General features: G+C 36.5%; 1 protein-coding gene across 1 annotated transcript in view; it reads left to right on the top strand.

Annotated features, from left to right (window-relative positions):
* sugct (succinyl-CoA:glutarate-CoA transferase) overlaps positions 1–13,019 on the top strand; it is a 183,822-nt gene that overhangs the window by 76,679 nt on the left and 94,124 nt on the right. Inside the window, exons 10-11 of the mRNA XM_048174036.1 lie at positions 10,215–10,286; positions 10,463–10,560. Coding sequence (XP_048029993.1) covers positions 10,215–10,286; positions 10,463–10,560 — 170 coding nt within the window. The remainder of the gene's footprint in view (positions 1–10,214; positions 10,287–10,462; positions 10,561–13,019) is intronic.

The following is a 13,019-nucleotide window of genomic DNA, read 5'->3' as shown; positions in this document are numbered from 1 at the left end:
GGTAAATATTAGTTTGATTCAGCATGATTGATGTGCACTCCTGACACATTAATAAATTACTGTCCTGTAAAACATTGGTCAAATTTTGATGCTGGAGTCTTACTAAGTCTTTAAGTGAAGACCAAACGTTTGCTTCTGTCATGCTCATTTTGTGATAGTTTTCAGTCATCTGGTAGTGGTGGGGTTGTGTGATGTTGTTCTATGGATAGGGCGGGTTTTAGGGTACGCTGCGGGGCTATGGCCCGACAGTGGAAATGCAACTTGATTTTGGCCTCGGTGCTTGAGGTCCAAGGCTATTGGCCTCACCCGGCATGTTGTTAGCCCTGGCTTGTACTGGTCTGACAGTGCAAAAGAGGCTAGTGAGCTCATCCAGATCAGTGGCTGCGGCCTCAAAAACACTCCAATCACTGCAGTCAAAACAGCCTTGTAAATCCTGCTCTATTTCATTGGTATAACTCTTTACAATTCTTACTACAGGCTTAGCAGATTTAAAGGGGTCCTTGATTATGATTTCACTTTTTAACTTTAGTTAGTGTGTAATGTTGCTGTTTGAGCATAAACAACATCTGCAAAGTTACGACGCTCAAAGGGAGATATTTTCTTTTACAGAAATCGCTTTTTAAGGACTACAACAAGATTCTTCTCGGGTTGGTGACATCACAAATCCCAAAATTTACATAAACCCTGCCCCTGAGAACACGCAACAAAGGGAGTGAGGCCTTGGGCTGCTTTAGAGAAGAGGAAGAGTTGTTGTAATAGAGTGTTGTTGTCATGTTACTGACGTTACTGACAATCATCATTTTGGCTGCGTGAGATTCTCCAGCTTTGTTGTTGTTGAGTAACCGAAGCGTGAGCTGTTAAAGCTCCGCCCTCTTTTGGAAAGGGGGCTGGGAGCAGCAGCTCATTTGCATTTAAAATGACAGATACGAAAATAAAAAAAAAACAGTGTTTTTGCCCATACCCAAATAGGGGCAAATTTGACAAGCTATAATAAATGATCTGTGGGGTATTTTGAGCTGAAACTTCACAGACACATTCTGGGGAAACCAGAAACTTGTATTACATTGTGAAAAGGGACATAATCGGTCTCCTTTAAGTTTCTGCTTGTATTCAACTTATAGTAGTACTGTGAGAAACAAAGAGAAACAAAAAAAACAAAAACAAAAATGAAAAAATACTAGTTTAGTTTAGTGTTTGTGTTTTGTTCAATGTTGTGTTAGTTAGTTCAATGTCATGTTGTGTGTTGTGTTCTACTAGCCATATTAACAAGGGAAATTTGTGCCAAAATACTGTATAGATTGATTGGATGCAGTGTCTATATATAATTTTAAAAAAGATATTGGAAGCTTTGTTTTTCCTTTTTTAAACTTTTACAAGCCTATTTGTTTTGCCACCTAAGCTTTACATGATTAAAGTCGGTTTAGATTGACATCAATATTTGTCTCCTGCTGTGGGTCTGAAATTTCTGGTTTTATATCAGTATTTGCAGTATAATATCAGACCAATGCATTTAGTAGCAGGTGTTGCAGTTGTTGATAATTGAGTTTGGCAAATGTAACTTCAGTGGAACAAATCAAACTTGTAAGGACACAGCTTGAAAACAGGACGATATTACAATTTAAGACTCCTTACTGGAACTACAGTCTCATGCCGGATATCATAATCCTTTTTTCTCAAAAGTTACACATCCCCTCCCCCACCTCAGACTCATTATAACAGCAGCCCGAAGGCAGTAGCCAGTGTCATTCTCAGCTGTTTAAAAGATGTGCAGAACACAATGCTTAAAAAGTTAACAGAAAATTCCATTATGCATACAATATACAGATAGCAATTGTTAAAAGTTTGTTTGACTGTTCAAATTTTGCTTTTTCTCAGAAAGCAGGTGTGGTAGATTTTTCCCTACGCACCTGACTTAGTTAAACCCGGGTGTCCCAAACACCCATAAACCTATAAATTTATACTCTACTGAGCGTACTTTTAATACCTGTTCGAGTCGGCCGACGTCTCGGCCTATTTTGGGGCACTATCACCTGATACTTAAGCTCTTTAGTGCTCCTCACCTCCACTAAACACTATCACTATAGTATAGAAAAAGATCTCTAGTGCTTAGGTTTGCTGCAGCCTAAAAACCAGACAGACTCCAGTCTATGCCTCAGAATATGCTTTAATCACGGCCGGGAGAGTTCTCATCATTCCAGAGAATCTCTCTCCGAACAAAGGAAGTACAGCAGGTTTTATAGGATTTCAGGTACACTTCGCAGTCAGTATGGCATGATCTATTACTCATTATCATCAGTATTAATACAATTGGTTTAGATTTAAGAAAAACATCTCAGTTCCTCTGTCCCGCTTACTGCCGGAGTAAATTTAGATTAGAACAAATGAATCACAGGATCATCAAAAAATGTCTCAGGGTTAATAGTTCAGATTACTCAATAGGTTAGAACAATTCCTCAAAGACTATTTTTTTATCCCCAGAAGGATGCTGTTCTAGCCAGCACAGCAGAATGTTTCTGAATCACAACACTCAGTCCTAGTGACTGTTTCTCTATTTCTAAGTTAGATTATTATTATTAGGCCTGTAGAAGAAAAGAAATGTTAGTTCATTATTAATTAGTTCAAAAATTCCATCACACAGGCATAATTGTAGTAAAAATAATTCGCCAAAGGAATGTAGATGATTGCATTGATGATTTGGATTTTTAATGTGTTTAATTTAATCTGTATCGGTTGATATTGGATATTTAATTGTGCATGCTCATCTGTATATTTACATTTAGATTACCTATGCCATAGTATAACACTCACTTAATGTTAAAAACACTAATAATTTAATAACACTGTTAATTCCCAAATTATTATTATTATTATTTTTTTTTTTTTTGTACACACATGCCTAAATTAATTTGTAGCATTTGAAACCTTTGGTTTTTAGTTTTTAAGCATTCTACTTTTCATTTTTTTTAGACAAAATTGTTTGACCAATTGTTATCAGCCTATTGATATCAGCCAGAATTTTAAAATTGGTCCCTAAGCAATATCCACATACAGTGGGGTCCAAGACAGTGTTGGGTGTAACGCATTACAAGTAACGCAATGTCACAGACATGCCAGGCTCTCCTGTCACACCCACACACTCTCTCCCAAGTTCTAATCACCATCACCTGTTCCTAATCACCGCAGCACTCAACACCAGTACAAAAGCGCACACCTCTAAGTCACTCACTGTCTGGCCTCAAATGTGGAAACGTACTCTTTACCTGCTCTACTTACCTTGGTGGTTGTGCTTGTAAGCATTGTTTATCTCCTGTGTTGATTCCCCTGTCTCCTTCATCTCTCCAACGATCTCCTCCGTCTTCGTGTCTGAAACCTGTGCATAAAAATTACCTGTATACACACTGTGTTCATCAAGAAGTGTGTGCTTCATCCAGTTCCTCTGTCATCATCATCATCAGTCACAATCTGCAACAAAAGAAGGTATCCACTAGGGCTGGGTAAAAATATCAGTTTCTCACTTTTAATCGATTCTCATTTTTACGAACCGATATCGAATCTTAAATTCCAAGAATCGATTAGTCCGTTTTCAGTTGATGAATGAGCAGAATATGTAGCGCCTTCCATCCAATAAATCGCAATAATCTTTGAGCTTTGTTACTTTTGATATGAAGCAAAGTCTCAGATTTCAAATGACGTCCATCTTACTATGAGTTTACTATGAGTTTCCAAAAATAGAGTATGTTTTGGCGCTGTTTAATGTGACGTGACATCGCATTAGTCAGTTAAAGAGAAGCGGCAGCACGGAGCGCATGTGAACATCCTCTCCTCCGCTTTAATACCAGTTACCGCAGGAAATAAACATGACTAAAGATCTGAAGGTATGTTAATATACGGTACAACTTACTGAAATCCGTATCATGTCTCGTGTAATCGCTCAATCAGTGTTTTAACCTCGGAAAGACGTCAGTAAAACAGCTTGTAAACAATGTCACGTAACGTCACATTTACCTCAGAAAAACATATTCAGTGACCATAAACTCATTAGTCAGCTAGAAAAGTGAACTCTAGAAAGCATTCTGATAAATATAGCTATGCACCATTACATATTCATTATAATTTTTAATGTTCTTCAATATTTAATGCATGTTTGATGACAGCATTAAATGTCAGTAATGACAGCTGCAATTTAAATGTTTATATTAAAAAAAAAAAAAAAAAAAAAAAAAAAACGAATTGGAGTAGAAATATGATTATGTAATTCTAAACTTTATTTGTAATAAAAACATTGAGTGTAATTTAAAGGTTCCCTAGAATTAAAAATTGAATTTACCTTGGCATAGTTGAATAACAAGAGTTCAGTACATGGAAATGACATACAGTGAGTCTCAAACTCCATTGTTTCCTCCTCCTTATATAAATCTCATTTGTTTAAAAGACCTCCGAAGAACAGGCGAATCTCAACATAACACCGACTGTTACGTAAGAGTCGGGATCATTAATATGTACGCCCCCAATATTTGCATATGCCAGCCCATGTTCAAGGCATTAGACAAGGGCAGGCAGTATTAACGTCTGGATCTGTGCACAGCTGAATCAACAGACTAGGTAAGCAAGCAAGAACAATAGCGAAAAATGGCAGATGGACCAATAATAACTGACATGATCCATGATATTTTTAGTGATATTTGTAAATTGTCTTTCTAAATGTTTCGTTAGCATGTTGCTAATGTACTGTTAAATGTGGTTAAAGTTACCATTGTTTCTTACTGTATTCACGGAGACAAGACTGTCGTTATTTTCATTTTTTAAACACTTGCAGTCTGTATAATTCATAAACACAACTTCATTCTTTATAAATCTCTCCAACAGTGTGTAATGTTAGCTTTAGGCATGGAGCACCATCAAACTCATTCAGAATCAAATGTAATCATTCAAATAAATACCATACTTGCGCAATTAGACATGCTGCATGACAAAGGCCTTTTCTCAAAACCAAGTTCGCAAACTTCGGACTCGCATTCTTGGTAGTTGGGACTTGGCAAGTCCGACTCAGGAGAACGAACTCCCTTGGACGGGAGAACACAAGTCCAGTGATTCTGCAAATGGAACAGCAGCGTTCTTGATAACGTCACTCAGCTCGCTCTGGCTTCTCCGGTTATCTCTTTATGTATGTTTTAGCCAACAATAAAACTAAATTTGTTATAAAACACCACTCTGACACTTTTCGTTTTATTTAAAAAACAAACAAAAACATATTAATAGTCTCAGGCAACGAGTGATTGATTATCTGCAATGTCTGCATATATTTATAACAAAACGAAATATTAAACAACCCTTCCTCTTTTCGTATATATTTCAAAAATATTAAATGTAATACTATTTGTGCATACTCTGATTAACTTCACTGTAATAAAATGAAATAGGCTACATAAAACAAAACCATGTCTCTATTTGTTTTATGTCAGTTTTAATGATCAATAATAGGCATTATAAAAGGTAAGTATATACAATAAGAAATAAAGCAAACTCAGTCAAGGGTACAAAATCAGCGCTTTAGTAGGATACAAAAGTTAAATAGCCATATATAAAGTTATGAAACGTCACGTTGGCCTCAGCCAAAACGGAGCCAGCGGCAAACGTCAGAAGGACTAGCCGAGGTAAGGCTGCTCTCAGATCAAATTGTCAGAAAGGCGCTATTTTTATCAATAAACCACAAATTTGAGCTTTAAACCAGCACATTCTTGCCTGAAAAACTCTTAAAACTACATATCATGACATAATAACAGTAATATGTTTAAATTATGCGGGTTTTCTCCTTTACTATTGACGCTTGCTGGTTAGTGCGAGATGCATTCTGGGATACCTGGCTGTCTCAAGTCTGCACAAGTCACCTCTCGATGCATCCTCGATAAAAGAGGCGGATCAAGAACACATCCGGGGATTTGAACTGAACTTGGCTAGATGCGAACTTTGAATTGGAACAGTACTTGGACAGCGACTGATGACGTTTCACAAGTCCACAAGAACACAAGTACAGACAAGTACGCATATTGAGAAACGACCATACACTTTGTAAAGATCCATTTTGAGGGTTATATTAGCTGTGTGAACTTTGTTTATGCTGTTTAAGGCAGTTGCGAGCTCGGGGGGGGTGGGGAGCATGAGAATTTAAAGGGGTCACGCACTGAATTGGTGCATATTTAATGATTCCCTAAAATAGGCAGTTAAAAAAAATGAATAAAAAAAAAAATCTAGGGGGTATTTTGAGCTGAAACTTCAGACACATTCAGGGGGCACCTTAGACTTATATTACATCTTTTGAAAACATGTTCTACAGCACCTTTAAGTGTTTGTATATAAGTAAATTTAACCTTCAATATTATTATAGTAGTACTAACTGACTTGCATGTGTAGTTTACAGCATTAGTTGAGAGATTTTTTTTTTTTTTTTTTTTTTTTTTTTTTTCCTCTTGAAAACTTGCCATGTACTGTAACTGAAATACTACATCAAAAATAATCGAAAGCATGTAAATAGTAATCGAATCGAATCGTGAAAATTGTGTCAATACCCAGCCCTAGTATCCACCAGTCTTCATTCAAAAACTGTATGCCATTACTCACCCGAATTGTACCATTCATCCATCTGTTCAATAAACAACTTTTTGAATTGTTATATCTGTCTTTGAGTCTGGTTTATTCAGACGCGAGTTACGTAATAAGATTACTTTTTTCAAGTAAGTAGTAAAGCAATGCATTACTTTTAAATTTACAACAAAATATCTGAGTTACTTTTTCAAATAAGTAAGGAAAGTTACTTTGTTTTCCCATTTATTGACTGACAGCTCTCCTGTCCACATATTGAGAGAAGTCAGGAGTAAGTGCAGAGGCATTGTGTGCGCTGTGTGAACTTGATGGTTATTGTAGTTCTGTCAGCATGCATTTACTCATTTCACTTGCACAAATACAGATTCATTATTCCTCAAAAAGAATAATAACAGTGAAATCAAAATAATACAGAAACCTGCAATAATAAAATGTTAACACAAAAATACTTTATGTATTTAATCTCACTTTATTAACCCAATGTCTTTGCTGATGACCTTCGATTATCCAGTTCAACCATACTAATGTAAAAATGACTTTTGAAAATGAATCACATTTGTTTCATTTTTCGTTTTTATTGCTGAAGTAAGAGTAACTTTCTTCTGTTTCCTATTCTTCTGCGATCCAGAATGGCAGCACAGCTGAAAGGTTTGTTTGAGCTGCGCCCTCTACTGTACAGGTGTAAATTTCCTTCAGCCTGAGACTTATTCTTTTCACTTTTGGTGTGAAAGGGCCTTTACATTTGCCAAAAATAGAACTTTTTTTTTTTTTTTGTTATTATAAAAAACAAACAAGCAAGCTCAGCCCAGGTGAGAATGAGTAACACAAAAGTAACCTAATTCATTACTTTTCATAAAATGTAACCAAGTAGTGCAGTTAGTTATTTTTTTAGGCAGTCCAAGACTTTCCAATGTGGTCTCAAGTTTTTTAAACCTCACTGTATGCCGCCACACAGAGTCCTGTAGAAACAAAGGTAATACTTCAGTTTAGGGTTTAGGGTTTATTAGTACTTATAAAGCCTTATTCTGCATGACCATATTCTACATCCCAAAATGTAGGCATCTTGCTAAGTACCTAAGTGTAAAGTTGTCTAAGTACCGTCCAACTGACGAGCGTTTTATTCATTCACCCAAGCCAAATTTTACCCGCATTTGGAGCTTGGCGAGTGTTAATTTTGGCCCCTGCATTCAACTGCACACAACCGGAAATGATGTCAGCTTGAACATCATCAAGCTCCTTGCACACGCAAGTGGCATCCAGTGAGCCCCAGGGTGCTTTGCACGGATTTGGAAACATCCTGGTAGGAGGACAATTTAGACTTGATCTCTTTCGCTGTACGAGTCAAACTGGACCCACACTAAGATGAAGCTGGAGCACGTTTGTGTGTTTGCTGTGTGTGTATTTGCCTTCCTGCTGTTTCCTGGACTCCCCCAGGCATGTGACCTCTTGCTCTGTGCTTGATTTATTCATTTGAAATCATTTAATCTGATGGGCTACATTTTGTCAAAACACTGTCTCATTAACTGTGGTCCATGCACTTTGTTTTTCATTCGACCTATTGTACTGCCAGGGGGCACCAGAATAAACACACATAGAGCAATGCACTTGTGCTAAGAGAGGCTGTGGCTATGAATGCACGCTTTGTTCTAAGGTGTGCTGCTGTGGCCAAAAGACTATTAGCAATGTCTTGATTTACTCATGCAGATGGTCTGGTCCAGTGGAAGCTAATGGATTGCATTTGAGAAGGTCACGTTAGTTGAACTTTGGGCCTGTCTGCATGCTCTGGCCAGTGTATTTTCTTTTAAGATGAAAAAGGGGAATAATCTGTGAGAGGAATCATTGTGTTTGACATGCTGGACTTAAGCCGGTTGATTCCTGTTCAATGTGGTTTCAGTGGCATCGGAAGATCGTCCCAGAGGTGCTGCTTGGTTTTGGGTCTGTGCCCGTTTCCTGTTTTTAGGCAGTTTTGTTGCTATTTTCTTGTGGATTATTGTTTATCCTACCTCTGTTAAAAGCTTTTGCTAGAAGCCTCGGTTTGGCTGCTTTCATGTGAATATGTGACTTTTACCAGCAGGCATTGAGCCTGGAGTAGGGTTCATTGGAAAGGATGAATCGGCGTCTCTGCTGGGAGCACAGACCCGCAAAGTTCAACCTGAAGAATTTGTGGGCCTGAATTTTTTATTGAAAGATTTTCCATCAAACCGCTAATGTGCATATTGAATATTCTTATTCCCCCTTAAGATTTGATGCAACTTCAATTGTACAAGTCATCGAGAAGCACAAAATGTCTCTGATTTTATCATTAAGGCAAGACAAAACCATTGTTTTTCATGCAGTAGTCAGTTTTGGGTATTTTGGCTTCCATAACTTGTCTTCTTCCAGACTAATGGAAAGAAAACATCTAAATTACACATTTGAGTGTTTATTCTATTGCACTTTATCTATTTACAGCTGTACATTTCAATTACAATATGTATCTTTAAAGGCCTTTTTCAAAAAATGAGTTTTTTCTCCACTTAAGCCAGAAATATATATATATTTTATTAAACGTATTTTTATTTTTCTGGCTGTTGACAGTGTTATCTACAGAGCCCCTAAAGGGACATGGTGGTGGGAGAAAAAAAATGAGATGGGAGGAAAAATAATAAGTCAATGTTTTTGTGTTCTCTTGCAAATGTTTCGTTTTCGTTTTGCACTTCCCCGAGAAACTTTGCGTTCACTCACAAAACCTTCTGAACGGAATGTAAACATTGGCGAGAGTATGCAAAAGCATTGACAAATAATTTTTCTTCCATATAATTTGTGCGTTTGTTCTAAAAGCAAAAGAATAAAGAAAGATTATAGCAGTCAGAAGAGAGGAAAATTTCAAAGCTAAAGCCAAGCTAATATAACACTAAGTAAAGTGTTATAAATGTAAATAAAAAAAAAAAAAAAAAAAAGAATAAACTATAAAAAATCTTTACTTGATTTGCGATATTGATAACTTTGGAAATACGTCACCACAGTCTGTAAAAATGGTCCACTGTGCCATCATCATCTCCCTGTTGTGTTGTTAAAAACCTGTGTGATAAAAGTAGTCCATAAAAACTACTTTTGATTGACTATACAACTATAAATTTACCATAATAAACTCCTGTAAAAGTTGTTTGTTTAATTATTTGAAGTTGTAGTCATATGGACTAGTTTTTTGAACTTTAAGGTACTTTTGTCTATTTAACCTTTGGTAACCACTGGTCAACATATATTTTCATAGTTATATATTCTTCTAAATATCTCCTTTTTTATTTCACTGAAGAAAGTAAGCAACAGGGTTTTTTAACAACATGAGGATGAGAAAATAACAACTGTGCTTTAAAAACATTGGGTGTGTAAAAACTGTGCTTTGGGTGAACTATTCCCTTAAGTGGGAGAACCCTAGAGAAAATAAACATTAGATGCAGATTTGCATGAAATACTGTATGGTTGCACTAGTTATACGTTTTGTTATATCAAAGATTCCAATGTTGTCGTTCTGTTTCTATTTATGGCAGTTGGTGTGTGAGGTTTTTCTTTATTACTTACACAGTTTATCTGGCAGTCTGTTCTGTATACTTATTAAATCTCTATGTTTGCAGGGATTCAAAACCAAAGATGGATATTTGGTTGTGGCAGCGGGAAATGACCAGCAATTTATGAAAGTGTGCAAAGTAAGCAGACACCTTTTATTGTGGACTCCAAATATGTATATTAATAAATCTAACCAAGCTTTATTTGTACATTTCAGTCACAGTCATATTTTATAGCTATATGCATTTGTTTTGACTGATGGGATAAGGTTCACATTTCCTAACAGTTCTGTCATCGAACGTGTCTGTTTGCCAAGGTCCTGTGCATGAACGGTCTGGCAGACAGCCCGAAGTACAAAAGCAACAAGTTAAGAGTTCAGCACCGCAAAGAGCTGCTGCAGATTCTGTCCGAGCGGTAAGTGTCCGTTTTGCTTTTTTTAAATCAACATGGAATCAAAACCAAACCTGTAAGTAATGTGCACCATTCATCAGTGCACTTTATTCCAGACAGGAATAATTTTTTGAGGAAATAACGTCTTTGTAATCATTCATCAAAATGTATTAACTTGCTCCACTTTACCACCTTTTACGGCTGACGTCATTGGTTCTTGCTGAAGCTCAAACGTGCTGCGTAACATACAAGAATGAACCTTATTGGTTCTTGCTGAAGCTCAAACGTGCTGCGTAACATACAAGAATGAACCTTATTGGTTCTTGCTGAAGCTCAAATGTGCTGCGTAACACGAGAATGAACCTTATTGGTTCTTGCGGAAGCTTGAACGTGCTGCGTAACAAGAGAATGAACCTCACTGGTTCATGCGGAAGCTTGAATGTGTTGCGTAACACACAAGAATGAACCTCATTGGTTCTTGCTGAAGCTCAAACGTGCTGTGTAACAAAAGAATGAACCTCATTGGTTCTTGCTGAAGCTTGAACGTGCTGCGTAACACGAGAATGAACCTTATTGGTTCTTGCGGAAGCTTGAATGTGTTGCGTAACACACAAGAATGAACCTCATTGGTTCTCGCACATCAAGCAAGAATGCTTGAGCTTCTGTTTACCATAACTGTTGATAAATGTTTATATGTGAATAAAAGCCTAAATTCAATCTGTTCATCATATAAAGTGAAAAAAAAAGTTTAACTGAACCGCTCAATTCATATGGATTAGTTATAATACAGTTTCTTTATGAACTTTTTTAAGCGTCAAAGTGGAAGTTGTGTAGACTGCCAGTGAAGGGACAGAAACCTCTTAGATTTTATTAAAATATCTTTGTGTTTTGAAGATGAACTACAGTCTTGCGGTTTGGAACGAGGGTGAATAAATTTAATATTTAATGAATTATTAATGCATAATTATCATTATATTTCTACCTTATATTTTAAGACATATTGACCTTGACACACAGTCATGATGGTCACCAGGGGTCCACTCTGTATCATTTCCTACTTTTGTTTTGTGTTTTGTTTCACGTTTGTGTTTTTGTTTTGTGTTTTTGTTTGTTGTGTGGCTCGAGGGACTGTTTTGGATGCAAAAGCACCATAAAAGCAGTCTTGTGTGCTATATTTGTAGTCTTCTGAAGCCATAGGATAGCTTTATTTGAGAAATAGGCTAGAATGTAACTCCTTATATGGTAAAATTCTGTTGCAATCTCAATCAAAGTTAAAAGGATTAATACATACCATTTAATTGGCTTTAAATGTTTAAACATTTAATGATGCTGACAACATTATTGGTTATATGCTGGAGAAATAACTGTATATAAAGTAACAAACCAAAAATGTTCCTTTCTCTCTGCTACTTTCCTGTCTGCTATGGCCTGTCTGATGCATTTTGCGGTCAATGTGTGAGAACTGCAAAAGCTTTCTATTAAGAAGCCAAATTAATGGTTTTTGGCATTAGCCCTATTCAGACGGGATTCATTTTACATGGAGGGGTGGGTAAAATAATTATTACCAGAACTTCTCAGCGATTTTAGTCCTGTCCGAATGTGCCATCTCAGTAATTATTACAGACAAAGTCAGTAAAGATTATGGCAACTTTTACCCTTCTGTAAAAAGGTCTGGAAAAATTACCAGGTAATACTAATCCTGTCTGAATGAGAATGTTTGTGATTGCTGATATTTTATTATCCTAACGCTTTTTTTATTCCCTACCTGAGCTACCGTTTGCACACCAATCTTCAACATGCTTTCATTTGATGTCAATATGGATGGTATCTGACAAAAAAATAAAATTATAAAATTAATAAATAGAGCCAAATCACACACACACAAAAAAAACGCAAAGAATGCCCATTTTAATATCAATGTCAGGTATGAATAAGATGCTTGTCTAGATTTTGCTGCTCACGCGTGCAAGTTTATTATAAACAGCCACTTCTGTAAACTCGTGAAGTTTACTTTTTATAATAAATGAAAATTATATTAACAAATAATAAATTAAAAGACATCTACGTCATATGTGATGCATGCAAGAAAACACACACTCCCACCTCTGTAATAAACACAGAGATGTTAGTCCCGTCCAAGTTGGTACATGAAATCACAGATGTCGAGTGAAAAAAAAAAAAAAGTAACTCAAACAAAACTAGTCCTGTCTGAAAAGGGCTATTGAAGCATTTTGTTTGCACACCCTCAAACCCTCCATATTTGGCAACAATGGGATTGTTGTGCACAGAAAGTCTGTACAAAATTCAAATGGCACATTCTGACTGGGTGAATCAGCGACAGTCACTGAAGGCCAAGACATGCTTTGTGAGAGTATGTTTACAATATGAGAAACCTTATATGTTTACATATTGCTAGAAAAAAAAAAGCCTGGATTAACTTTAATTATAGTGGGCACATTAAGTGAAATCTTTCAAAGAGTGTT

The sequence above is a fragment of the Megalobrama amblycephala genome, linkage group LG22 (assembly GCF_018812025.1).
Source record: "Megalobrama amblycephala isolate DHTTF-2021 linkage group LG22, ASM1881202v1, whole genome shotgun sequence".
In the NCBI taxonomy this organism is placed as follows: domain Eukaryota; kingdom Metazoa; phylum Chordata; class Actinopteri; order Cypriniformes; family Xenocyprididae; genus Megalobrama; species Megalobrama amblycephala.
Note: the sequence above shows the minus strand (reverse complement) of the source record. Positions and strands in the feature narration are given on the sequence as shown.